This window comes from Topomyia yanbarensis, chromosome 3 (assembly GCF_030247195.1).
Source record: "Topomyia yanbarensis strain Yona2022 chromosome 3, ASM3024719v1, whole genome shotgun sequence".
Classification (NCBI taxonomy): Eukaryota; Metazoa; Arthropoda; class Insecta; order Diptera; family Culicidae; genus Topomyia; species Topomyia yanbarensis.
Window position 1 is genome coordinate 410,703,052 of NC_080672.1, and position 25,951 is coordinate 410,729,002.

General features: G+C 37.1%; 1 protein-coding gene across 3 annotated transcripts in view; it reads right to left on the reverse strand.

The window, feature by feature from the left end:
- LOC131693444 (mucin-5AC) overlaps positions 1-25,951 on the reverse strand; it is a 390,550-nt gene that overhangs the window by 240,656 nt on the left and 123,943 nt on the right. Inside the window, exon 1 of one of the 3 annotated variants that reach the window (XM_058981255.1) lies at positions 17,507-17,534. The exons of the other annotated variants lie outside the window; for them this stretch is intronic. Coding sequence (XP_058837238.1) covers positions 17,507-17,528 — 22 coding nt within the window. The 5' untranslated portion in view covers positions 17,529-17,534. Of the gene's footprint in view, positions 1-17,506; positions 17,535-25,951 lie in introns of those variants that run through there. 3 annotated transcript variants of the gene reach the window in all.

Here is a 25,951-nt window from a genome sequence, read left to right on the forward strand (position 1 = left end):
GAAGACTACCCTGGAGAGCCGTCACAGCTTTTGACAGCTATCTAATTTATCAAAGATCTTGCTGGGCGGGGGCTCGAGGCACACAGGCCGTATTTAGGCATGACCAAACTCGGTACAAGAAAGAGAGATGAAAATTGTAGGCTGATACATTGTAGCATGCCTTGAATAGACGATAATCGTAGCGGGATGCTTTGTTTTGATTGATGACTTTATTGAGTTGACTTGATTAAGACTTCTGCGCTTACGGCATCGGTGTTTTGCTTTTGTAAAATGTTTTTAAAAAAGTGGTCTTGTCGAGGATGGCAGTGGCATGGTGCAAGGCTGCATTGTGTGGCGCGATTTAGTTAGGACAGCATAGTGAGTAGTTTGTTCAAGAGACTCTAGCTTAAACGGAAAGCTTTCATCTTGATTTCAATGCGGAATCACTCAAGATTGATATAATAGGTCTCATTCGAGATGGGTACAATCCTACGAATCTCGTGAAGATCTTAATGACAACAACCACTAGTAACAGGAGCTTTCGTTACTAATAGTACATAACAATAGGCCAAAAAATGTTTAACGTTTAGATAGAAAAGGGTGAAAGTAATACTAGTAAGAGATATGAAATCGAAACAAGATAACTATAGTTAAAATAGTTAACCGGGCAGATGTAAACAGATGAAATTCGATGAAAGTGATTTAAGCATCATATCACAGAGATCAATAATTTCAGTATACCGTGTTTAACTTAAGGCTTCTAAAATTTAACATATTAAATTGGCACTTGAACAGATAACGCAACATACCGTTGTTTGAGATTTAAGAGTGGCTTGGCGGCTTTGAGATTTAAGAGTGGCTTGGCGGAATGAGGAACGATGAAGTAGGGTGAGTTGAACACAGATAAACCATTCGCTCTACGTATTCCTAATATGGTTAAGGTTGGTTTCGAAGATTAAGCGCTCCGATTATCACGATTTCCTAAATATTTCAAGTAGTAAGATTTCCATTAATATATCTTTACTACGATACTTTTTATTTCAATGGGTATAAAATTTTATTGACAGTTGGATGAACTACTTTAGGAGTGTATCACTGAAATACATTTAAACAATTATTTTTTGTCGATTTTTATCGTCGGCAATTAAAACTATCACTCAATTGTACTTGTACTAGAAATACACATTATATAAACAACGAAAATACATCTCGATTTGTTTTGTTTACTTCAGGCTGATCAAACTGAAATCGGAGCTGCATGTGTCAATGATTCGAATGACTACCTCTTTTGACCATGTCATAATATTTGCCTAAAATTGCACGATGGCAATCCAATGAAAAACAAACAGCTATAAGCCATTCAAATCTAATTTGTAATTATATGTCCTATTTACGACTCAAACAGTGCTGAAACTGACGTAATAATAAATTAATAATAAAAACGCTAGCAGATGGCCGAATCTTGTGACCGTTGAAATTAATAAATATTCTATTGATCCCTAGAAATTTTTGACTCTCATGTTCCTTCTGCAGGAATAGTAACGGGTGTTCAATAAAAACGAGATTTTTTTCAGTCATGTAGTTAAAAAACGAAAAAAAATCGGATTCAGTATTTTTTATGAAAAGAAAAAAAAACGTCAATGAATATTGGAGAAGAGCGCTGGACGCCACTGACGTCCATCTTCCGGATGCAATTCCGGATCCTGGTGGTCAACTGATTCGTATCCGTGGCCCGCCAATTATTTTTGTACACTAGGGCACTGAGGGTGCCGAAAAAATTCTCAATGGGACGGCACTGGGACAAGTTGGTTGGGTTCCTTTCTTTGGACACGTACGATTTCTTTTTCCACTCAAGATACTCCAGCCGTCTTCATGGCGTAATGGGAAGACGCCTTTTCCGGCCAGAAGACGTACTTCCCATCCACATGATGCTCCTCCAAGAACGGTAGAAGAATTTTCTCAAGCCACTCCTCCTGGTCAGAGTTAAAAATAATCGAAGCTCTTTTTTGACGGCTCAAAATGAACCTGATGCGACTCGCGGTGAATAGAAAAAAATATTCATTCAAATATCCATGTTATTCATCCATGAAATCCATCTGTCCGATATGGCGATGTACAGGATAACTTTTTTTCAAATTTATTGTTAATCTTATTTTTTTCTTGGGGTGGGGGGGGGGTGTGGTGTGAGGCCGTCGCTGGAATAGTAGCAGTTATTTCCTGGAATGTAAGCCTTCGAGAGCGGAAAGTAACTTTTGTCATCCAGCACGAACAATGTCCCGCGATAGTTCTTCGTCATCCACCAGCATTGCGATTTCACGATCGCTATCTGCTCGTCCGTGTACTCGGGGGACCGACTCTTCTTCCGACAGATGATGTTCTCCATCTTGAGGGTTCGGTGAATCAAGGTATGGGAGCAGTGATATTTTCCGCCGGCGTCACGCAAACTCGTTCCGTCCATGTTGTCGAACAACTTTTTCAACACTTTACCTCTTCTTCTTCTTAGTCATTACCTTCGCTGGACGGCCGGTACCGGCCTTCCGCTCCACACTCAAGGATGCCAGGATCCGGTAAACTGTACTCACGGGCACGTTTTCGTTTCGAAAGTGGTCTACCGTAAACTTTTTCCACGATGTCCATGCGTTTCGTCAAACCGTATAACAAGCTCGCGGAGTGCTTGCTGTTTCGATGCCATCTTCGATTGAACTGACAGCACCCGAGCGAAAAGAAACATGCCACCCATTTCTAGGGAATCCAGAGAGCCATTCTATTGGAGAGAAACAAATTTACGCTCTTTACTTTAATTACAGAAAGGTATTGAAATCATTCTCATTTTTTATTGAACACCCGTTACCATATGCGTATATCTAGAGAAAGTATTTCCATATTTTTGCCTTTACCGACAATTATGTACATTTCTGGTGTTTGAAAATTCACATTAATAGTGAAGAACGATTTTCAAACATTCTGACAAAAGCGATACTCTAGTGCTGCCAGAACTGGCCATAATTGAGATTCTCATTTCAGGCAATAAATTTTTGGTACATGATTCTAAATATTTGTGACGGTGTAGTGCACGTTAAGCATAGTCAACAAAATTATTTTACCGCGTGAGCTATACCCATATTGTCTTCGTCGTCGCATAAGACAAATTGAAGATTGAAGATTAGGAACTGTTGTATTATGTATTTTAAGAGTTTTACTTTATTACGAGCAACAGTTTCAAACAGAAAAAAATTTAAATATCGTGTTCTCTGACTTTAGATTTGATCCCTTTCATAAGGTTTTGGACAGTGGTGCTATCGCATTTTGTGGACGCAGCATTCCAATATTTTTTTAACTCTCGCATGGTGTTAGCTACTTTACCTTCCTTCTTGAAGATACGCTTCACGATAGTCCAGTATAGTTAAATAGAACGAAGCTGCGGACATTTTGGCAGGTTGATGATACCTTTCTCAACGAAATCTACTTTATTCTCATGTAATAATTTTATAATTCTTTTGGCATAATGTGCTGATGCCAAATCAGACTAAAACAATGGTGGAATATTATGCTTCTTGTATAACAGAAGTATCCTTTTTTGCAAACACTCAGTACGGTAAACATCAGCATTCATGGTTCCTATGATGTACAAAATTGAGGACTTTAAGCCACATTAACAAATTTCCTGCCACACAAGAACTTTTTGTTCAAATTTTTTCACCTGTATTGACTTCTCAATATCAGTAATATCGTCACACGAGCGACAGGAAAAAAATAACCCCCATCAGCCCACCCCTGAGTCGATTCCTAGTCCCACCAGGAGTACTTGCACCAAATTTGAAGCAAATCGGACAAGTCTAGCTACCGGACCAACGTGCCTGAAATTTGTTTGGGATTTTTCAACAATTTACGTGGAGAAACCTCACTAGCTCGCATTTTCGCCGCTAGGTGGCACTGTACGCATCGTATTATCACTGTAAGTGAAAATAAATAAATAAGTCCTGCACTCCTTCCTGGAACCAGCCAACATACTCAAGGTCGACAACGAAGCGAAGTGATCAATTCACTTGTAAGTAGAAACACTCATCACAAACCAGTCATGAATACATCCCTACCAACAAGAATGGATCATACCAGACGAAGGCCACAGGTTCAGCACCAATTCGTCCTATCTCAGTAAAAACATATACTTGTGCCTGTTCCTATCTCTTTGAAAACGCTTTTTAATCAACAATCATTTGTTGGTTGATAACAAGAAACATAAGTCGTTTAGTACTACCCGGGGGAACTTGGCCGTATACCCACTACTCTATTGCTGATGCGATGTGATATCCGAACCGGAATATTATTTGGTGATATCTAAAAAGCACTCAATCCTATGAAAACAAGGACTGTCCGATAATTGTCTCATTTTATTCATAGTCATACGTATCGTCACGTATACTTATCACATGATGTGATGGCCGCAAGAGTAGATATGCGACTCCCCCAAACTTTGGCAAACCCTTTGTGCATTTATCATTCCAAAAATTATTGTTTTACAACTGCATATAGCTTGAGACCAGATTAGAGACATATAGGTTGGAACAAAATTTATTGAAAAACTTTGGTGAACTCAAATTGATAAACGTTGGAAGTCACAGTTGCGGTCCAACTGCATTGCGTCGATCACTGCGCCACAAAGCACATTTCAGCCACCCGCGTTTTGCGAAATTTCAATTGCCGATGTTTAAACACTTTTCGAATCGAGCCAAAGTATCCATTATCTGTGACTTGAATTGTAATTAAAAACTTTTTCCTGAAATGTTAAAAAAGTACCATTTTGATACATTGGTACATTAAAATGTCGAGAACTACTATTATATTAGCACATGAGGGACACCCTTGTGCATTGGAACTGTCGAACATTATTAATTTTCAGCTACCATAACTACCATTTCGGTTAAAAACTCTTTCTAAAATAGAAAAATGTACGATTTTGACACACTGGCAGACCTCCAAGTGCATTAAAAATACCAATGCTATTTATTTTCAGCTGCCGTTACTAAATTCTACTGAAAAAAATATTCTTCGTGGTTTCTCAAATCACTCGTTTTTTGCACGGTTTCTCGAAATAACACGGATTTTTTTACACGGTTTCTCAGAATAACATAGATTTTTTACACAGTTTCTCAAAATAGCACGGATTCTTTTGCACTTTTTCACGGAATAATCGTTTAATTGAACTGGTATATCGAAATAGGTATTTTATACATAAAAATGGTGTTATTTTACAAAACCGTGCAAAAAAGTCGCGCAAAAAACCGTGCAAAAAAGTGCATGTAAAAAAAGAATCTGGTCTACATACAATTTTGATACAAGAGCAATCTTTCAAAAGGGTGTAGACCTAAATGCATAAAATTCAATTTTTTTGTTCGATTGCTGTATTTTAAATACAGCAAAACTCTCTGAGAACGAGTTATAGGGAATGAATATTTTTATTCGAAAAAATATACACTGGAAAAAAATGTGGTGTCATTTTTCACATTAACAAAAATCTGTGTTAAAAATTTAAATTGCCAAAACAACATTTTTTTAATTTTTTAATTTTTTCTTTCATATTTTATCAACAAAACATTTTGAATGTGATTGCATAATGGAGAACTCATCGGTAAAAAATGTTTTTCTAACAATAACTTTATACAAGTAATATTTCATGCTAATTGACATACAAAACTGTAGTTTTTTTAAAGAATTTAATTCTAAGGATCATTTTAAATCAAAATGCATTTGACAAAAATCTTCCAAAATGAGATATTTGGAATATCGATTCAACAAAAACAATTAATTCGTGTGAATGTGCCCTTTTTAAAAATTATTCGCGTTACCCCATCATAAAATGTCAACAATCTAATGTATATCGTTTTAAAGACGTAAAACTATCAGAGGAATAACATAAGGGTTCCAGTATTAGGCCGGTCTCAAGAGTTGCAAATTCGAATCTTGCCTCTGGGGGGATTTTTTTCACATAATTGCTTTCGCTTAACTCGCCGTTTCGACCTGTTTTCCCTGTTGGAACCACCAAAAAGTATTAAATAAGGTATTGACACTTACGTCAAAAACCAAAAAATAAGATATTTATTTAAAGAAAAATTTAGCATTTAAATAGATGTAAGTCAGAAAATAAACCGTTGATTTGCGAAAAAATATTCTCGGATTTGACATCACTGCATTCCACTATCCAAAGTCCCTTGTATACTAGTACCGCCACAACAACTACACGGTTAAGCAAATGATCACCTGTCAAAGCAGGATATTTATTTTGTTTAGTTCATGCGCCTGGAGAAATTAGTATTCCTGACCTGCCACTTCGAGCCCCGAACAACGCAGCACGCGTATGATTGATATTGTGTAATAATAATTGGATATTCCTCGAGCGGTTTGCTTGCTTATGGCCAAGGCCTCTTCGATCGCCTAGTACGAGAAAAAAAACCACAGGCACCGTTATTACTCTTGGAATCGTTGTTTTTTGTCGAAGAAGCAAGTGTCTTAAAGGGACTATAGAAAATATGAGTGGTCATGCAAATTATTAACATTAACTGTTTGGGAGTAAATTAGAGCTATTTTTTAGGAAAGATAAATGGTTGAAAAAAAAACTTTACGAATGCTGTTGGTTGGTTAGTTAGGCAACAAGCTGTTTGCATTGTTTAGCTTTATTTGAATAACAAAATTAACTTCATCGTATTCTATAACCTTTAAGTTCAACCAGAAACGGGCGTCTACCAAACTGAACCCATTAAAATGAGCCATTTTAATGGCGTCTGTATAAAAATAATCAAGTACAAATTGGAACGGCGAAGGTCATCTTCACACTTCACACCGATATACGGACAGAAGGACGGGGACCCGGTACGAATCGGATGACGAAAACCAATCACAACGGTCCGCCAAAATTTGCTGACATTTGCGCTAAGCCATTTTATATGCAGCTATTTAGCAGTGACGGCACGGACCGATTGTTTCTACACCTGGCCGGTTGCTTCGCGCCACCACAGACAGCTTGATACTAATCGAGGCTGTCAGCTCCGCCCTGCTGCCACGTTTGTCTGTATTAAAATCGTCTACACGGCTGCCTCAATGCAGTTCGATCGGTATGCACCGGCACGTAGTAGGCTATCCTTTCAGTTCGCGAGGTGAGGTCGCGTGAAAATGATCAATTTTTGCACGCTTGAAATGTGACACTTTTTGAAATATACGATTACGATCCGGTTGAATTGAGATTGTGAATCAAGGATCAGGTTGCTGAGTGAACGTTCACAATCGCAGGTAATGTATCAATATTGTCCAAGTTCTCACTAGCTGTTGGTGAACGTAATAGCTTTGCTACAAAGCTAGTCTTTTTCGATAAATTTAAGCTATCAGGATATGGCTCGGCCATCCTAACAATCTTCCAATTTTCATCAATATTTATTAGATTAATTTAAGCAATTTTAAAAATTAAATTTCCTTTCAAGGGAAAGGGTTTGTATTTGTTAAACTTCCTATAGCTCTTTCCATATTAGACTATCCCAGCCGCTTACAAACTACGATTGGCTGGTACCTCATTTTTTCAGTGTTCAAACCCCTGTCGTCAAACCTATGACCCTTAGTACAAGTTGAAGCTGTATATATGACAACAGCCTTCGAAGTAGCACCGGTACCAACCATCTGTTAGTGGTGGTAGTGGTGGTGGCGCACTGTTTTTCCCCTCATTCGCCAGAGTCGTGACTTGAGACAGCAGCACACACAACAGCAGCCACTTCCGAATCTCGACACGAAATGACCCGCACCGCGCCACGAGGTCACCTCTCACGGACGGACGAAGTGTTGTTTTTAATCCAGTACCAAAAGGTACAAAACAGCTGGCTGCTGACAACCTCAGTTACAGAGTGTCCGCGGCTATGATGGTCGTTGAACCGATCCCTTCGTTCGATAGGCGGAAGTAGAAGTACTAACTGGTACCTAGTAGCAGCTGTCGGTACTTTTTCTCCGTAAGGTGAAAGTGAATCGATTGGTTTTACCATGGAGCGCACCTTTTCAAACTGAAAACGGAAACTATTCCGTTCGAACAATATTTTGGCAACATTAACGAGTTTAATGATAGGTTTCGGAACGGCGGCTATCGATCGACTCATGCCCAAGCTGTATCAGTTCGGAAACCATCAACGTCGACCGTGCTGAATGGGAATAATAGCGCCTGAGATTGCCATTGTCACCGAAGTCAGAACCCGTGACGGGGCACGCCTCACTCGTAAATCATTTCGGTTACAGGTGGATAATGGTCTGCATCGAATTGAAAATTTCTGCTATTTTTATATCGGTCTATTTGTTTATGGAGCAGGCGTCATTGACTGAGGAAACAGTAAGCAATTTGCAATTTGATACGGGGGTAATGGTAGTTAAACCAATTTCGTTCAAATTGTGAGGTCGGCCAATGATAGAATTTAAACTAACCGTGAGTTGATGGCAACGTTTTTACTCGTGAACTGCTGTCATGGTTGGTTTCAGTTCTCGCAAAAATGTTTATTCACGAAAATGTCCAATATACGTCATTATTTATCCTACTAACAAGTAACGTCGCTGACAGAGATGCTCCAACAGGTTGATATTTGAGAGATCCGGCTTATACAACACTCCGGCTGCAACCGAAATTCGTTGCAACGGTTTATTTTCGCCATTTGAACATTTAACATTTTTTCTTCATCTCAAAATGTTTATGCCATCAACCAATTGTCCGCTCCAGTCCCGCTTAAACTCACGTAACAATGTGCGGCCCATCAACATCATCAGTCGGTATCAGCGGCACTCTGCCAAAAAAAAACCTGTTCCTCCCGAATTGAATTTGCAAATGACGCAACCGTAGTCACATTCCTTTTTACGTGTTCAAGTGGGTAAATTTACTTGAATCGTTGTTTGGTCAGGTAGGTATCCTCTTTCGGTAGACGTATCAGTGAAGATGGCATTATAGCACCTCATAACGGCCGGCGGCGGTGCGATGTTCCGATTTGACGGTATCAAGAGGTGAGCACCCCTCCTGGCAAACAGGTTGATTATGATAGCTGCCTTTTATTAGCAGCTCATTTTGGCTCAATATATGATAATGAGACATGCACGTCTAGCAGATGAAGCAGAAGTTCAGCTTCGAAAAATGAAGAGCGCTTTGCGATATAAAATATTGAGTGGTATTTATAGAAGAGGGTTTTAGGCGGCAGAACATTCTGAAAATTGAAACTATTGTTCTTTTATATAGTTCGTTTATTTGATAAGCTAGCTTAACCATCCGGCACTCGCGCCAAATTTTGTAACACGAGCACTCGTGCGTTGCACTTCGTACAACACGGATAGTCTTTAGAATACCTCGTGATTCGTATCATTTGGAGCACTACTTTCTTCTGCAAACTTGGGCAGTAGATTATGACAGTTTGAATGGGCGAGAGAATGTGTCAGAATTCTGCCGCTAGGCTGCGCTAGTTAGAATTAAAGTTCTTTGATCTACTGTAAAGGGCGAACACGAAATTATTGCGACACATTCAACAGGGCATAACTTTTTCACCATTGGGTAAAAATCAACCAAATTTTGCACACTTTCTCATTGATGTGTATTGTTTACATGCTGTCAAACTCGAAGTCGTGTTTTTCGATTCAACGAAAATGGAGGTGAACCAACGCGAATCGAGAGAACAAATTCTTTCCAAACACCTCGAATTTCCTGACCTGTCGCACCGGCAGTTGGGAAAAATGTTGAACATTCACCATTCAACCGTCTCCAGAGTGTTGAAGTGGTTCCAGGAGCGGTTGGCGTTGGACCACTGCAAAGCAGCTGGAAGAAAACTGGGACCGGAGAACAAAAAGACGGAGGGAAAGGTGAAGCGGATGATTAAAGCAAATCCCAACGTCTGAAGCCGTGATTTGGCTAAAAAGTTCGGCATGTCGCAGAGCTACGTCCAGAATGCAAAGAAGAGAGCTGGACTACATACATACAAGTTACAGAACTTCCCAAACCGCGATGAGCAGCAACAATCGGCGGCTAAAACTCGGGCACGGAAGCTCTACGAGAAGATGCTGACAAAATATGGCTGCTGTGTGATGGACAACGAAACGTATATAAAAGCCGATTTTAAGCAAATTCCGAGGTTGGAGTTTTTCACCGGCAAGAGCGAGTTCTATGTGGACGACAAATTTAAGAAGAAGAAAATGTCGAAGTTCGCCTCCAAATTTCTCATTTGACAGGCCATCTGCTCTTGCGGACTGAGGATTGAGCCTTTCGTGACAAAGGGCACAGTAAATGGCGAGATCTACAAATCTGAGTGCCTCTAGAAGACCCTTTTGCCATTCTTGTAGCAGCACGACGAAGCTCCGCTATTTTGGCCAGATTTGGCATCATGCCACTATTCTAAAAGTGTCCTAGAGTGGTATAAGGCCAATACTGTCCATTTTGTTCCAAAGGACATGAATCCGCCAAACTGTCCGGAGCTGCGCCCGGTGGAGCAGTACTGGGCAATGATGAAGCGGGAACTTCGGAAGAGCAAGAAGACAGTCAAAGACGAGAAGGACATGTTAAGAAAATGGAAAAAAAAACTGAGAAACTGGTACCGGATGACACTGTAAAGATTTTGATGGAGGGCATCAAGCGAAAATGCGTTCAAGTTTGGTTTCTTTTGGTTTTTGAAGTAAATATTTGTATAAAACTACCCTAAAATTTTGGTTTGATTTTAATCATTATAAGAAAATTGGCATGACATTTTCGATGTCGCAATAATTTCGTGTTTGCCCTTTATCTGAAGTTTCTGATTTTTCAGCAGATCTGTGTCCCATAGAATACAGCACGAATATTATATTAATAAATATTCCATTACATAAGCATTTCACGCGGCTTGAGCATATTCCATCATCATACATCGAATGATTTCATGAAAGTGTGTAATTCTATTACAACTCTTATCCAAACGGCGATGGAAACTGAAATATAATTTTCTTCAAACAATTTTCGGTTAGCAACGTTAGTAATGTGTAACATTAGATTGTAACATTGATTTCAAGACTTGCATCTTGCAGCATTTAAAACTTCTCTTACCAGACTTAAAGACAATAATTTTCGAAATTGACTGTCATCGAGAGGTTTCAGTCATGCTGAACCAAATCCAAGTGAGCAAAAGAGCAAAAAGACAGAACATTTTTTCCGCAAAGGCACTCACGTAGTACGACTGACTGACAATATATGTTTGCTGTCTCAGAACTTACACGGAAAGAGAGTCGAATATGAGTGTTTGCGACCGTGTAGGAAGGTTTTCTGTTCACGGTTACCGAATGCAGCACTGGTCATTCTCATGATTCCTGCCGTCTCGTCCCCAAAGATTGCTGCAATGAGTTGCTGTGGGTTTCATTTATGTGCAATTAATGTACTTCATGATCCGTGGCATAAATAGGCGAACAGGTAGACGTGTCTTATCAATAGAAGATAATCAGGTGAAGCAGAAACAAAGGTATCCCAACACGCGTCATCTAAGTTGATATAGGACATATTACCGACAGCTGCAAATGATACTGGATATGGTTTGCAGTTGCAACATCTTCACTGACTGAAGCATGGGTCCATAAAACGGCCAATTCCATGTTTCAGTAGATCTGGGCAAGTCAAATTCGAATCGATTACCACGCCGTCGATCTCGACTTCGTTTGCAGGTACGTAGACGCTTTAATTTTTCGTAAAACTCCAGGAACCATTATCATTTGCCTACATTGGACTGGTTACTACCACTCTAAGCTTTTCAGGGCGATTTCTTGATAGTTTGACCTTGCGTGGATTTGTTTACGAGCGGTCTATCGAGAAGCAAGTGTTTTTTTCCAGTCCGTCAGTGTTAGATAAAGAACAGTACTAATCCGCGTTCAAGATTATCTTGCACATTCTCTACCTCTTAAGGTTTTGGACTTTTTTCTTCTTTTGTGCGTGTGTTGACCGTTAGGTCGCATTCCTCAGCCTTTTGTTCGCATAGTGAGGATTAAACAATAGCCAGCTATATAAGCTGGACTGGTGCGTCGTGGGAAACAAATTTACAGATAAGTGAAATCTACCTCTTTAGACACATTTACGGTTTATTCCCGTCTGCGGGGGTGCTAACCCCGTGCGTCGACGGTGTCGATGGCTCCCTCCTCGGATGGCCAAAGGGAGGTCGAATCGACTTCCAAGGCTCTCCCCCGACCCAAACAATATCCAGAGCTCTCGACTGGTTCCTTTGTGGTCTTCTTTCGGCCCAAAACAAAATCGCTGAATCTATTACAGATTTCACAAGACCTGACGGAACGGTTCTCGGCTGTGACTGAAATAACACAGGTCCGCTCAGACAGGGTCAGGGCCGTGTTTGCTAATTCAAAGCAGGCAAACGATATTGCTTGCTGCGAGCACTTTACGAAGGACTATTATGTGTATATTCAAACTGTAAAAGTGCAGTCTGAAGGCATAGGCTCTACTGAATCCTTTTATGGCCCTTAGTAATTGTGCAAATTTTGGTACCGATCGGTTGTGTCTACGGACCCTCCAAAAAATTCAAAGTCTATATAGAAATTAGTATGGAAAATCGGCTGAAATTGGAAATAAATTCTTCAAAAATCACCTCATCAATCAATTCATGAGAACACTATATATTTCTAAAGGTATTCTACTGAACACATTCGTGGAACATTTTAAGTTTGTGAAAATTCGCTGAGAAAAGTTATTATTAATCATAGCAACCCTGTTTGAAAAGCTGCATCTGTTATACGCAAGCGGCGGGTAGTAAGTCTAGTTTACACTTGTATAACGATGGAGCTATCCAAACAGGGTTGCTATGATTAATAATAAAATCCACTTGTTTTGAAGCCATACTACTTCTTTAGTTAATAACTTTTCTCAGCGAATTTTCACAAACTTAAAATGTTCCACGAATGTGTTCAGTAGAAGAATATCTTAAGAAATATATAGTGTTTTCATGAATTGATTGATGAGCTGATCTAGGTGAGTCTAGACAAACGCCCTTAGAAAATAATCGTGCTTGAAAATATTTATTTAAAATTAGTTCGCCGATCTCTTACAACCGTTTAAAAAATTTGTATAAAGATCTTGGAGATGGATACCAACACATATTTTCTTAAATATTGTACAACTTTTCTAAACCAAATGATACACATTAGATTTATTTTTAAAACATCATAAGCGACCAAATTTTTCATTTTCTTTTTATATTGTGGTAGCTTTTGATGTATAGATTATAAGATATGACAAGGGAATCAAATATCCCTAAGAATCAAGTGTCCTCATTCTCCACTACTAATGAGTAATCGCTGCTCTCAAGCGGAATCCGAACATTGTGACACGGGACTTTCACGGGACACGGGATGTTTCGCAATTTCATCCATAGGACCAAGGAACGATTCGGAATGAAAACGAACAAGGTGCACGAGTTCCAGGTGTCGAGTGTTGGTTATGAAAAATAATCTGAGATTCCCTTATGCCAATTTGTAACTATTTAAGATAATGGCGAATAATATGACGTTCCAGCTGATTTTTTTAAAGTACTATTAATTTGAAAATGCAGAAACATGTTCTTTGCATGCTTGCATTTCCTAGGGTGACCATGTCCAAAACAGTCGTAAGATGACCTCTCTCCCCGCTAATGCAAACTCAACTCGACTGTACCTCCCGCAGAATATTTCCCAAATTTTCGATAGAGAAAAAAATCTCGTTCAATTTCTGCAGCTAGTTTCTTTCGTGAGAGGGAGATCACCGAACACTTCTTCGGATTAACACACATGCGGTTCTTGGTACATACATCAAACAACGAGAACAGGAAGCTAATTTTGTAGAAATCTTCAATTTTCAACTGAGCGAATCAGACGAAATATCTTATGATCAACCGCAAAGGGCCAGTGGTGGAGTATTTATATATATATATATATATATATATATATATATATATATATATATATATATATATATATATATATATATATATATATATATATATATATATATATATATATATATATATATATATATATATATATATATATATATATATATATATATATATATATATATATATATATATATATACAGGGTGTTTGGTTCATGGTTAAGAATCTCTCGGGGGATGATAGACTGCCATATTTGTAGAAAAAAATTGTTCTACACATACCATCAAATCTCAACCGTTACAGAGTTATTGAACTTTTAGTGTAAAAAACTTATTTGTCTTAAAATACCTCTAACTTTGAAAGTATACTTTGTATTTTAAATATTTTAGTTCCATTCGAAAGGTGAGAAAATTTCGCATTGAGTGGTGCCCTAACATGTTTCAGATGAGTTTAAGTAGCCTTTTCAAAGTAATTTATTGAAAATAAACAATTTTAAACGATTTTTCGTTCATTTCTTGAAAATCCTAATAGTTAACCTCATCATTTTAATAATTCAGAATTTTAGTCTTGATGAGCTGCTTAATTCGTTCTTTGACATGATACACTTACCTTTTCTTATTTTCATGATTTTGGATTATTCAACTTAGATATTTTTATCTCATTTTCACTAGTACCAGCTCTAATTGAAAAATTATGGCACTTATTGTACTTTTTTCTTTTTATTCGAAAGCCAGGAAAATTTTACAGTGAAAAATTTATTAATACTTTTCAGTTAAGTGAATTTAGTATTCTTTTAAAAGTAAATTATTTTAAAGTTAGTGCAATTATTAGCATTTTCGTTAATTTTCTTAAAATAGTAAATTATAAACATAGCTATTATTATCATGGAAATAATGCATCTCAGCAAGTTCTACAGTCCTTTCTTTGACTCTATTCAATTATCTCTTTTGGTTTCGACGCAAAATCGTTTTTATCACATCGTTTCATATGCAAAAATAACGATTTCGAACCCACTACATTTGTGGCGAGGTCATTCTGTGTTAACTATTAAATAGCAGAGAAATGAAAAGAGATATAGACAAAGTGTTAAATAAAAAGTTATAGAGAACATTAAGGGGCATCAAATGAACAATAGTCACGATAAATTTTGTTGATTAATAATTAGAATAATTAAAAAACTCTCCAAAAAACACAAATTTTGAGTTATTTCGTTAGTAAAAAATCATTTAGTACACTTAACAAAAAGATATTTGTACATACACTGATAGGATATTTTCTCAGCTTTCCAATGAAATCTTGTAAATAACGATATAAAGTATATTTTTTAGATTGGAGTCTTTTAAGCACTTGCAAGTCGGTTACAGGAAAAGTATAGTAATGAAATTACAAAGAAATGAGAAGAGATAGAAATATGACGTCCAAGAACAAATTATGAATCGTCCTAAAACCCAACTTTTGGATAATGGATACTGCTATAATCATACTTCATTATTTCGAGAAAATTAGCAAAAACCTCCTCAAAAACACTAACTTTTAACTACTTTACAGCTAAAAGGTAATTAAAACTAATTACTTAAAAGATATTAGAACACCATTCAATAGGAAATTTTCTCACATTTCGAATGGAACTGAAACATTTAAAATACAAAGTATACTTTTAAAGTTAGAGGTATTTTAAGACAAATAAGTTTTTTACACAAAGAGTTCAATAACTCTGTATTGGTTGAGATTTGATGGTATGGCAGTCTATCACCCGCCGAGAGATTCTTAACCATGAACCAAACACCCTGTATATATATATATATATATATATATATATATATATATATATATATATATATATATATATATATATATATATATATATATATATATATATATATATATATATATATATATATATATATATATATATATATATATATATATATATATATATATATATATATATATATATATATATATATATATATATATATATATATATATATATATATATATATATATATATATTTATATATACATCATTGAAGTATAGCCGAAACATAAACGATCCCAGGTGCCTTCCTTGGGGTACACCTGACGTACTATCAAATAAATGGTTCTGCCTAGCAATATCTATCTCTCGATCTGTCAGGTAGGTCAGGTTCCTGATTCCAAATTTCTTCTTTTTGGCGTTCTTATACTCTCTGTTATGCGGAATGTTAGGTAGCTGCCGAACGTCCAGATTTGAAGTCATATTGATCGTCATTTAGGCATTGCTTGCAGTAAGCTTGAAGAGGTGATGAATAGCTCGAACTACTTTGAGACAGCACTCAATGAAATTATTCCACGATTACTGTTGATGTCTCTCATATTTTCTTTTTTTGGACTGGGAACATGTTCGCGAATTTCCAGCAAAAGGAAAAAATGGCACTGGCAAGAGATGCTCAAAAATGGGAATAAGCGGAGTCAGCTAAACTTTAATGTGTATTTTAACAAGTAGTGAAGGAATCGCTGAAATTTGACAGCTAAATCATAAACATGGTGAAATTCAAGGGAATAGAAACGAAGGTGAATCGGCTCAGCAAATCTGCCCGTTGCCGGACGCTTGATAAAAATTAGTAAGATTTTCAGCACGACCAACGAGGAAGTAAACAATCAAACATAACAAAATTAATGCTTTCATTTAGGTTTTAGTTTAAAAATTCAATACACAAGAAACTTAATTAAATCCTGACGAAACAAATTATCGTCGAATAGTGAAAAACACTCTCCTCTATTGAAATTATGGTTCTATACATTCGCTCCTACCCTAAAGCGCAAAACCCACGTGTGTGCAATCGATGCCACATTCCCCGCGTGCCGCCCGAGAACCACATTTTCCTTCCAATGTGGTTTCCATCGTTGTCAATCCAGCTGGGGGAGACTAAGATCGCATTCCATCAGTGCAGCTGCCGTCGTTTAGGACCAGACATGTCACTTGATTTTCATCTCGCTTGCAGCACGGCGGCCGACATGCCGATTCCTCCCCAGCAGCGCCCAGCGAGCGTAAATCTGGTAAGTAGTCCGTAGATAGGCACGTACTCGTCGCCAGTAGAAGTTACGCAAGTGACAGCAACCCATAGAAAGACAGAGAGTGAGACTTGGGCACAGGCAGCTGCTTCTGACCACAAAAGATGCAACCATCAAACAGCAACGTTGCGCAGTACACTGCGGTCTCAGATGGTGCAACCACGTGTGAGCATAATAACAGTAATGTGCAGGAGAGACCAAAGCCCTCCACGGCAATCACAGCCGGTGGGGGAGGGGGGAGGAGGAATGTGTACTTGCAAACGCAAGAATCGCACGATGAGGTAATGCGAGAATGATTGCATTTTTTTTTACTTCTGTGCAGTGCAGTTGACTTCTATCAATAAAAGCTGTCATGGCAACTTAAGACGTAGCTAATGTCTATAATTAGTTTGTCATTATAAGCATTAGTACACGTGAATAGTTCGATCGGCCCTAATGATTGGTGGAGTGTGTGGATCTAGAAAGGCTTGCGCCATGTACGGTTGATTGCAAATTCACGCGTTGACACGATAAGTATAGGTTTTGCAATTTTATCTGAATACTAGTTTGGAGATTCTTCTTATTTGATGTTTATTTGTATGCTTACCAAGATACATAGCAGTATGCATGATAATCGTACCTGGAATAGAACAAAAAAGTATCCAATTAGTTTTTTCTCTTTTAAATATATGATAAGCTTGATATATGTATCTGGGGTATTTCTGGAGAATCATTATGATTGTATGGCAATATTAGGCTAAGGATGCTGCGAGGGATGGCTTCCGAACTCCGAATACAGTAGCGTAGGTATGCTAAAATACTATTTTAGTATTTTTAACATGATGTCGGTTATCTTTAATGTCTGAAGAATTTATTAAACTTTATTTGGTTGTCATAAAAACTTATACTCGTTTCATAATGTGATACTTTGCGGGTTAATTTTTTTTATTTTTATTATAGAGGTTTTAACCGTAGGGTCATTCGCCTCTTCGAGCTAGAGAAATCTCCTTTTGAAAAAATCTCAACCCTATGTGCGGGGTTGGGAATCGAACCCAGATGAGCTGCGTACAAGGCAATCGATTTACCAACTACGCTATGCCCGTCCCCATTTTGCGGGTTAATTGTATTATCATAAGGCTTATTATCTTACGTTTTTCTTAAGCTTTTAAGCAACATCAAAACCATGAATAGTTATAAGTTTGTTAGTCGTTCAGAACTCACAAGTTTATGAGTAACATGCTTCAGGAATTAGAGAAAGATTCAAACTAAATAAAAATTCTAGAGTATTTCCTCGAATAGACGCATCTAACAATGAGAGCTTCTCATCGTTTCTGTTAATTATTCAGTCTTTTTTAGACTTTCCCTTAGGTCCTGGTATGATCAGAGGTGGGAAAATACCGGTTGAGTACCGGTACGGTAAACCAAATTTTCACAAGTGTTTATGTTTCCTTTACATTGTGTGCGGTCTTATCGCTGGTTGTGTTTATACGGGACACGAAAACCAAACCGAGTTTCGTTTACACAGCACCGCGGTTTGGTTTTGATTTTCGTTTACCGGTGCACGAGTATGGGAAGGAAACACGAGAATAACGAAACCAAGCTTCGGTAGTGTTGCGGTTGTGTATTCGGGTTGATGTTTATCGGCTGTGCTAGTGTTGCTAGTATTTTTATTAAGAATTCTAAACAAATTTCTTTATAATATAATATCTTTTCGGTAATTGAAAAAATGTCTTTAGACATATTTCTGTTCAAATAAATTATGTTCGTGGTCATGAATGGCGTTCCTTAACTCAATATTACGACATTTTCATAATGATTTATCATTAGGAAGTTTGCAATATGGGTATGTTTGGTATGGGAAACTGCCCAAGAATCGAAAGTAAAAGGAAATTTAATAGCCTCCGCTATTTTTATAGCTATGATGATAAGAAATATGTCAAAAGATCGCAAATTGATGCCTGCCGTCATTTAAAATCTGAAATGGCGAGCTATATTCAATACTACTGGTATTCAATAACGTTTTAATGGTAAAAATATCATGATATTGAAAAGTTGTGTAGAGATTAAAAATTGTTATTCGTCGTCATTTTGCATCCCAACATGGTGTTATTTTCACGACGATTTAGCATTTAAAAGAATGCATATTTAAATAGGCATATATTTCCAAGGAAACGAAACTTGAATTGCGTCGTAAATTAGAAATTAAAAATGGCGGCCTATTCATGATGATTTAACAACTAGCATGGTTATATTGTGGACCAATATCCACATTAATGGTCGTTTACATGTTTTGTTGTAATGAGACAGATAACTTCGTGATTGGACACAATGTGAACAATTTTTTTTTATTCAAATTATTGCGCAACATTTTTAAAAATTTAATTATTCTGCAGTAGATTTACATACACACATCGACACAGATTTACATACACACATCGAAATATTTATTCCTTAAGGAAACTTAGTTTTTAATGGCGGTCTATAAAACGAATGTGTTTTTGCTATTCGTTAGTTGGTTCCCAGCCTACATTTTGATTCACTTTAATAAGTTGCAATTTGATTAACTGTACTCTTCAACGATATGAATTGATTGTATAAAATGCACATATCTCTTCTATGTTAACAAAAGTGGAGGCCATATACGTACAACAAATCGGTATAGTAGAACTATGTGATTTACGACGAATTTTGATCTCATCAGAAGCATTATACAATCATCTAGCTTATCATTTTGAGTTTATATATGATCAACTTTACAATCACACATGAAGGTTTATGCATCTTAAGGTCCCCAATGTGGTAACAAGAAGTATTTTTTTAAAAATAATATTATGAAAATAAAAAATCAGGATGAAATTTCTATAATTCTGTTATAAGACACAGTTACGCCCAACACTGGTAGATATGTTTTTCATGGATGAGATTGGAGTTACTGGAACATCAATTATTAAAATTACCTGCTTACGATTTACTTGCAGTTTCGAACCTGAGATCTTCGTATTCCCAGCATAGCCGCTATGTACTCATCTATTAATACACTGTCAAGCAACGATAATATTTGATCATTTTTATCGCTTTCTGATTACGATCTAAAAATACCATAATCCAACCTAAATATGGCACTCCAATGATACCTTCTCTAGCTGTCAAATCACAACGTACATTCTGTACTCAAGCCATTTTTTATTGCTCAAATATTGAACTAGTCTGGCAGAGAATTTGCGAAGTGCTATAAGGAGGTGGCTATTTTTTTGAACGATTTTGCAGTTTGATCCAATTGCAAATTAATTTCTATAGGGGAACGCGGGGCAAGTCCGACACCTTAAGCGCAATAATTTTTCTAAAATTCCACAAAGTTCCTAAAATTGTATATTCTGTGCATAATCCTTGTTTAGGTGGTTCTTAACAAAATATAATTTTTTCAGCGTTTCAAAAAATTGAATTCATTAAAAATTGTTGGTTGCCAAAAAATGGAGAAAAATGTCATTTTAAAAACGCTGCGGGTAAGACCGACACCCCAAAGGGGCAAGAGCGACCCCCTTTTGAACTTTCTTTTTGTCCAATTTTTTCCATTAAAATTGTATTGTGTATGTGTGATAACGTGAAATTATGTGTATATGAGTATGTGTGATGCAAACGCATACTTTCTGTAGTTTCATCGCGTAGCAAGAGGAAGAGCATTCGAATGCGTGGTGTTATGAATAAATAATGTTTAACGCATGGTTTATATTATGGTACAGGTTTTCTCAAGTAATTCTTTCGAACTTTATTACCACTTGTATAGCCATTCTAACGAGGAAAAGCTGTTCTGCAAGCAGATTATATACGCTGTTACTAGGACTAATTCACTTAGAAGTGACGCACGCTTCGTAGAAAGCTATCCGGTTCGTGTTGTGATTTTTCGGAACATTGTTGATCAACAATCCGACGGTCAATGAAATTTTTCATCAATGTCATTTCAAAATCTCATATTAGATTATACTTTTCGTTTCTTTTTGTAATATTATTATGAGTCACGTTCAATGAATTTTTAATTTTTTTGGTCGGCTGGAGACAATACTGATAAATATATGCAAAAAACATAGTTTCCGTGTATTTCAATTATTAACATGACGTAATTATAGTATAATTGAACACAACAAATATACCCAGTTGTTTGTATCGAATCATAAACGAACCCAATTATCTAAACACCGTGTCGGTCTTACCCCACCCAAAAACTGTCGGTCTTACCCCAACAGTGCCCATTTTTGTTAAATGCTCAATTAACAGTATTGAAATACTCAAACTTATCTTCAATACATACAAATAACGATATGGAGAGTAGAATAGAATGTGTGACAAAAAAACTGTTCATTTTCAAAGCTTTTGTGTTATTAAAACCTTAAAATGTATCAACTAAAAATAACATCCAAAAGCGCATCAACTTTGCTTTCGCTTGTTTTGTTTATTTTGTTGACGTTTTTGAACCCATATGGCATCGATATGTATCGAAATGCCAAAAATAATCGTACTAATAATATCCTGTCATTATTGTATGATTTAAAATTTGATATCTGGGAAAAGTCGTGGGGTGTCGGGCTTACCCAGGGTGTCGGGCTTCCCCCTAGTTCCCCTACAACGTTTCAAAATTGTCTTCATTATTCCGCATGTACAATTTTGTTTTAAGTTGTAGTGGACTAATAAATAACTTCAAGTCAACATTGTATTTCGATCACAGATTTGCATTTTATGTGAACTTTTTACAACAAAACATAATTTTTGCTTACACTATTTGTAATTTTGATTTAGTCTGTCATTATTTGTAATTTATTGCAAAGTTTTATATACGATTGCTGGTTTGCTGGGTTGCTGTCTCAATGAATTAAGTTTTTTTTTGTAATTGAATAATTTAGTGAAAGTTTTCTCTAAACTCGAATGCTCGCGACCAAACCTTCTAGATGTTTCAAAACGATGTACAGTAACAGCAAAAATAACAGAAATACCCCCACTTGCGTCTGAGTTGCTTACCATATGTAAATAACACACACATACACGCAATTGCCTCTGTTCAAGGATAGATGTATCAATACGATGCGCCGTAGCAGTAATAATAAGGATATATGTATACAAAATGCGAGTGTGTGCTCGAGATTATTCGAGAATCGCCTAACCAGCGCAACCAGACGTGGATTAGATCTCATTGATACGACTATTGGCGATATAAATACAGGCCACTTTGAATGCATTGAGTGTTAATGTGAAGTTTCAAGTGATTCAAGTCATGTTTAATTGATTTAATTAATTTTATTGATTTCATAAATTTAATTGATTTTATTGTTTTTGTTATTTTATTGACATCGCTGATTTCATTGTCTTCTTTAATTTCAATTTAAACAATTGTTGAACCAGCCATTTCGATATTACCCCATTGACTCTCAACAACTAATTGAACTCAATTCAGTTGTCTATTCGGCAGCACTGCAGATGAATTTACTGCTTCTTCTTTCAACCGAAGCACCGTGTACAGAAAAAACCAGGCTGGGTTTTCAAAAGCCAAACCGAAACCGCTGTTGAGAATACATCAACACAAGTTGAAATTCGTACACACATGTAAACGGTGCTGAGTGGCTCGGTTTAGTTTTATAAACTGAGAGTCGGTGGAGGTATTTCTTTCGTCTACCGTGTGAACGAAATCCAAACCGAATACAATGTGCATCACTCGTTTACACGTGTTGAGATTTTAAGAACAATACCAGTATATGTACGTACCGGTTGGTTTTCTTACCCACCTCTGGGTATGATGTGCTAGCCAAAACAAGCATTATTCGATATCTGCTACAAAATAATTGGAATATGTCTTTGGCGACGTTTGTCGTAGTAGTATCATTAGTTTAGTGCTACTTTGCGGTTCTAAGCTTGGCCTTCTATTTTCAGCATACACGATGAACCTAAATAACCAATAAGCATTAAAACGTAGCCTTATATCTGTTTCAAATCTGCTTATAATGCAGTCTTTAAGAGCTGGTAAACTCGATATATTGATAAAATGCTGGCATTATACCAGAAAATGCAAAATATTGTGCTATTACAGTGAAATTGACAGCTTGTTTTAATTCACAATTAAATACTATTACAGTGAACACCCGATTTTATCTGCCCCCGATTTTATCAGCTTTTTGACCCGATTTTATCATTTTTATATGAAAATTCACCAAGGGGCTGATAAAAACAGTCTTCACTGTACTACTTTTAAATAGTACCAATGCAGAACACACCGCTTCCTCATCTCGTACAGATCAGAAGTCCAAAAGCGCACGACTTGCGTACAACATGCTAATAAAAATACTACTCACACTCTCCGTCCTAGTGTGTACGAGTAACAACTTATCGGTACAGAAAATTCCCGTTACCCTCAACTGCGAGTGAAATGAGTCAATCACAAAATAAATATCACCCGTTATGGGAACGCACAATCACGATTGAGTTTAGGCAGAACCGTCGTTGACCTATAATGCGAACACTTAATCAAGGTTCATCAATGTGGTATAAAAGAGAAAATAGAACTTGTGCTTACATAAGTGTCACACATACAGCTACATCATGCGAGGCATGTAGCCGAGGTAGAAAACAACATGCTACACGACATCGAATACGAAAATGTCAAAACCAAGATCACCGCATATATGGACAATGATCTTACGGAAATTCACCTCCACGATTTGGCACCGCGCACTAGTACGGCTTATATGAAATGAGTAATGTCGAAATAGAGTGAAGTGGAATCACAAATGACACTTGGAAAAACTTTTTCCTTGGAATTATGAACGGTGTTCGGATGGTGCGTATGCGGCTGAGCCAACCTATACCTTCTTACTTGACCTTCAAGGGCAGATCATCTCTCGCTACATCCAAAGAACGCCATGCACATATCCTGGGCACACATGCTAGTAATGTAACTGCAACAGTACACTACGGTAAGCCATGCGCCGAAACAACCAAAAATAATTGAGCTAATACAACCAACACTAACAAATCTTCGGCGTCTGCTGATACGCAACAGACAGCCTGCCACAAAACAAATGTCGGACAAACGATATCGCGGGTATCCCAAAACCAATAGCACCTAGGGAAGTAATAAACAAAAAAAGACGACTATATTTTGGCATTTGAAATCCTGAATCCTGCGGTAGAAGATAAAGTGTTAAGTCGCCGGGAAACTCTTAGCTTGCTCATATGGCCCTATTTCATGCTTTTCTAAACTCTCTACCTTCAACTCCTTGCTCTTGCTTGAATACTATGGCTCTTAATATTGAAAAATATACTTCAAACCTATCAGTCGCTTGCTAATTAAATGCCGTTACAACAGTTAAAAATTGGCTCAATAGTCGTCAATAAAAAGGAAAAAAAGCTATACCACAGTCACTCGAAAACACAAAAAGCACTAAACATCTAGCAGTGAAAATCAAATCTCCAGCGGTGACGACGTGGACACAAACACAGGCGAGGGAGATGATAGACGGAACGATCGTCAATCAGCAAAGAGTAAAGCTGACTATTGCTCACCACTGAGAAAGAAATACGAAAAACTTGTTTTGATCAAGATGGGTGTCTTTCTAGCAGTGTTAAAAGCTCCTTAATTTTAACCTTCCGATGATCAATAAAATTCTCCTAGAATTTAGACAATAGTTGAATTGTTTGAAAAAGGTAGTTATATAAATTATAGAAAATAAAAAGTTTTATCAATTTTCAATCATACATCAAGACAACGGAGATATATCAAAATGTTTCACCACTAACTTAATCTGTCCTTGGCAGCACTGCTCCACAGGAATCCGCTCACACTAGTTGCTGCGGATAATACTTACAAAGGTTGGTGTTCAAATGAAAGGCAATAGTCGCAGAAATTAATCTTACCAACATTAAAAGTTATTGATATTTTAAAACAGTGTTGTTTAGAAACCACATTGGCCGGGTTAAAACTATAATTAACTGGCTTTTAATAGTATATGATAAATATTTTTACCAAGCCCTAGTTTGATTCACACACGATATGAATAATGTTTTACAAAAATTACCTTTAATAAGTTTCGAACAGAGGTGCCACGTGATTCACGGCACTATATAGCACATGTTCGATAGCAATGAAATGTACCGAAGATAATTCTCAAGGGGAGATGCTAATGAATACCCACAGCATTACATTAACATTATATTGGCCTTATACTTGCTCTGTAATAGCACTTAGGGGACACTTTGCCACTGCGACCACTATTCAGGTTATGTTTTGTGGCTGCCCCTGTTTGAAATAGCGCTAAATGCATGTGTAAAGCACACATTTGTAATATCAACTTGATAGCGTCAGTGATTAGTCCCTTTGTTATGGTTTTGAAGTCGGGATTATGCCATCTTTGAACGGTTTAATTCTAATACGTTTCACATAAAAGCCTATACATCATTGAACATTTTGTTTCTATTATATACGCATGAACTACACACACTGTTGCCAGTTGATTGTAGCTAATGCGAAAAAATGAAAATTCAATTGAAGGCAGGGGAGCGTACACGAACTACGTTGCGCCGCAATACAACTTTATAAGCTATATTTAGAGCCGCCACCAGTGACCTTATGCATTTATTTTATGCTACAGATGACAATCCATAAATTCCAGTGTCAATGCACGGGTATAGCGTAATCGGTAAATCGATTACCTTGTACGCAACTCACGTGGGTTCGATTCCCAATCCCGTATATAGGGTTAAAAAAATTTCCAGGGAGATTTTTCTAACCCGATAAAAGAGGCGAATGACCATAAGGTTCAAACCTCTAGAATCTAAATTTCAAAATTCGGTGATCTTTCTTAAACCGAAAATGGATACATAGTAATATCATAGAACATCACCAAGCCTAGCATTTGGTGGCATAAAAATCGGATTTTTTTACCCCGTAACAGGCTAACAGAGTACCCGTGTACCCGTAAATTGGAAATGCTCATAACTACGGCATTTTATCCCTTCTGGACACTTTCGTACCTTGGAAAAATGAACAGCATGAATTTTTCTGGTTCTCGGA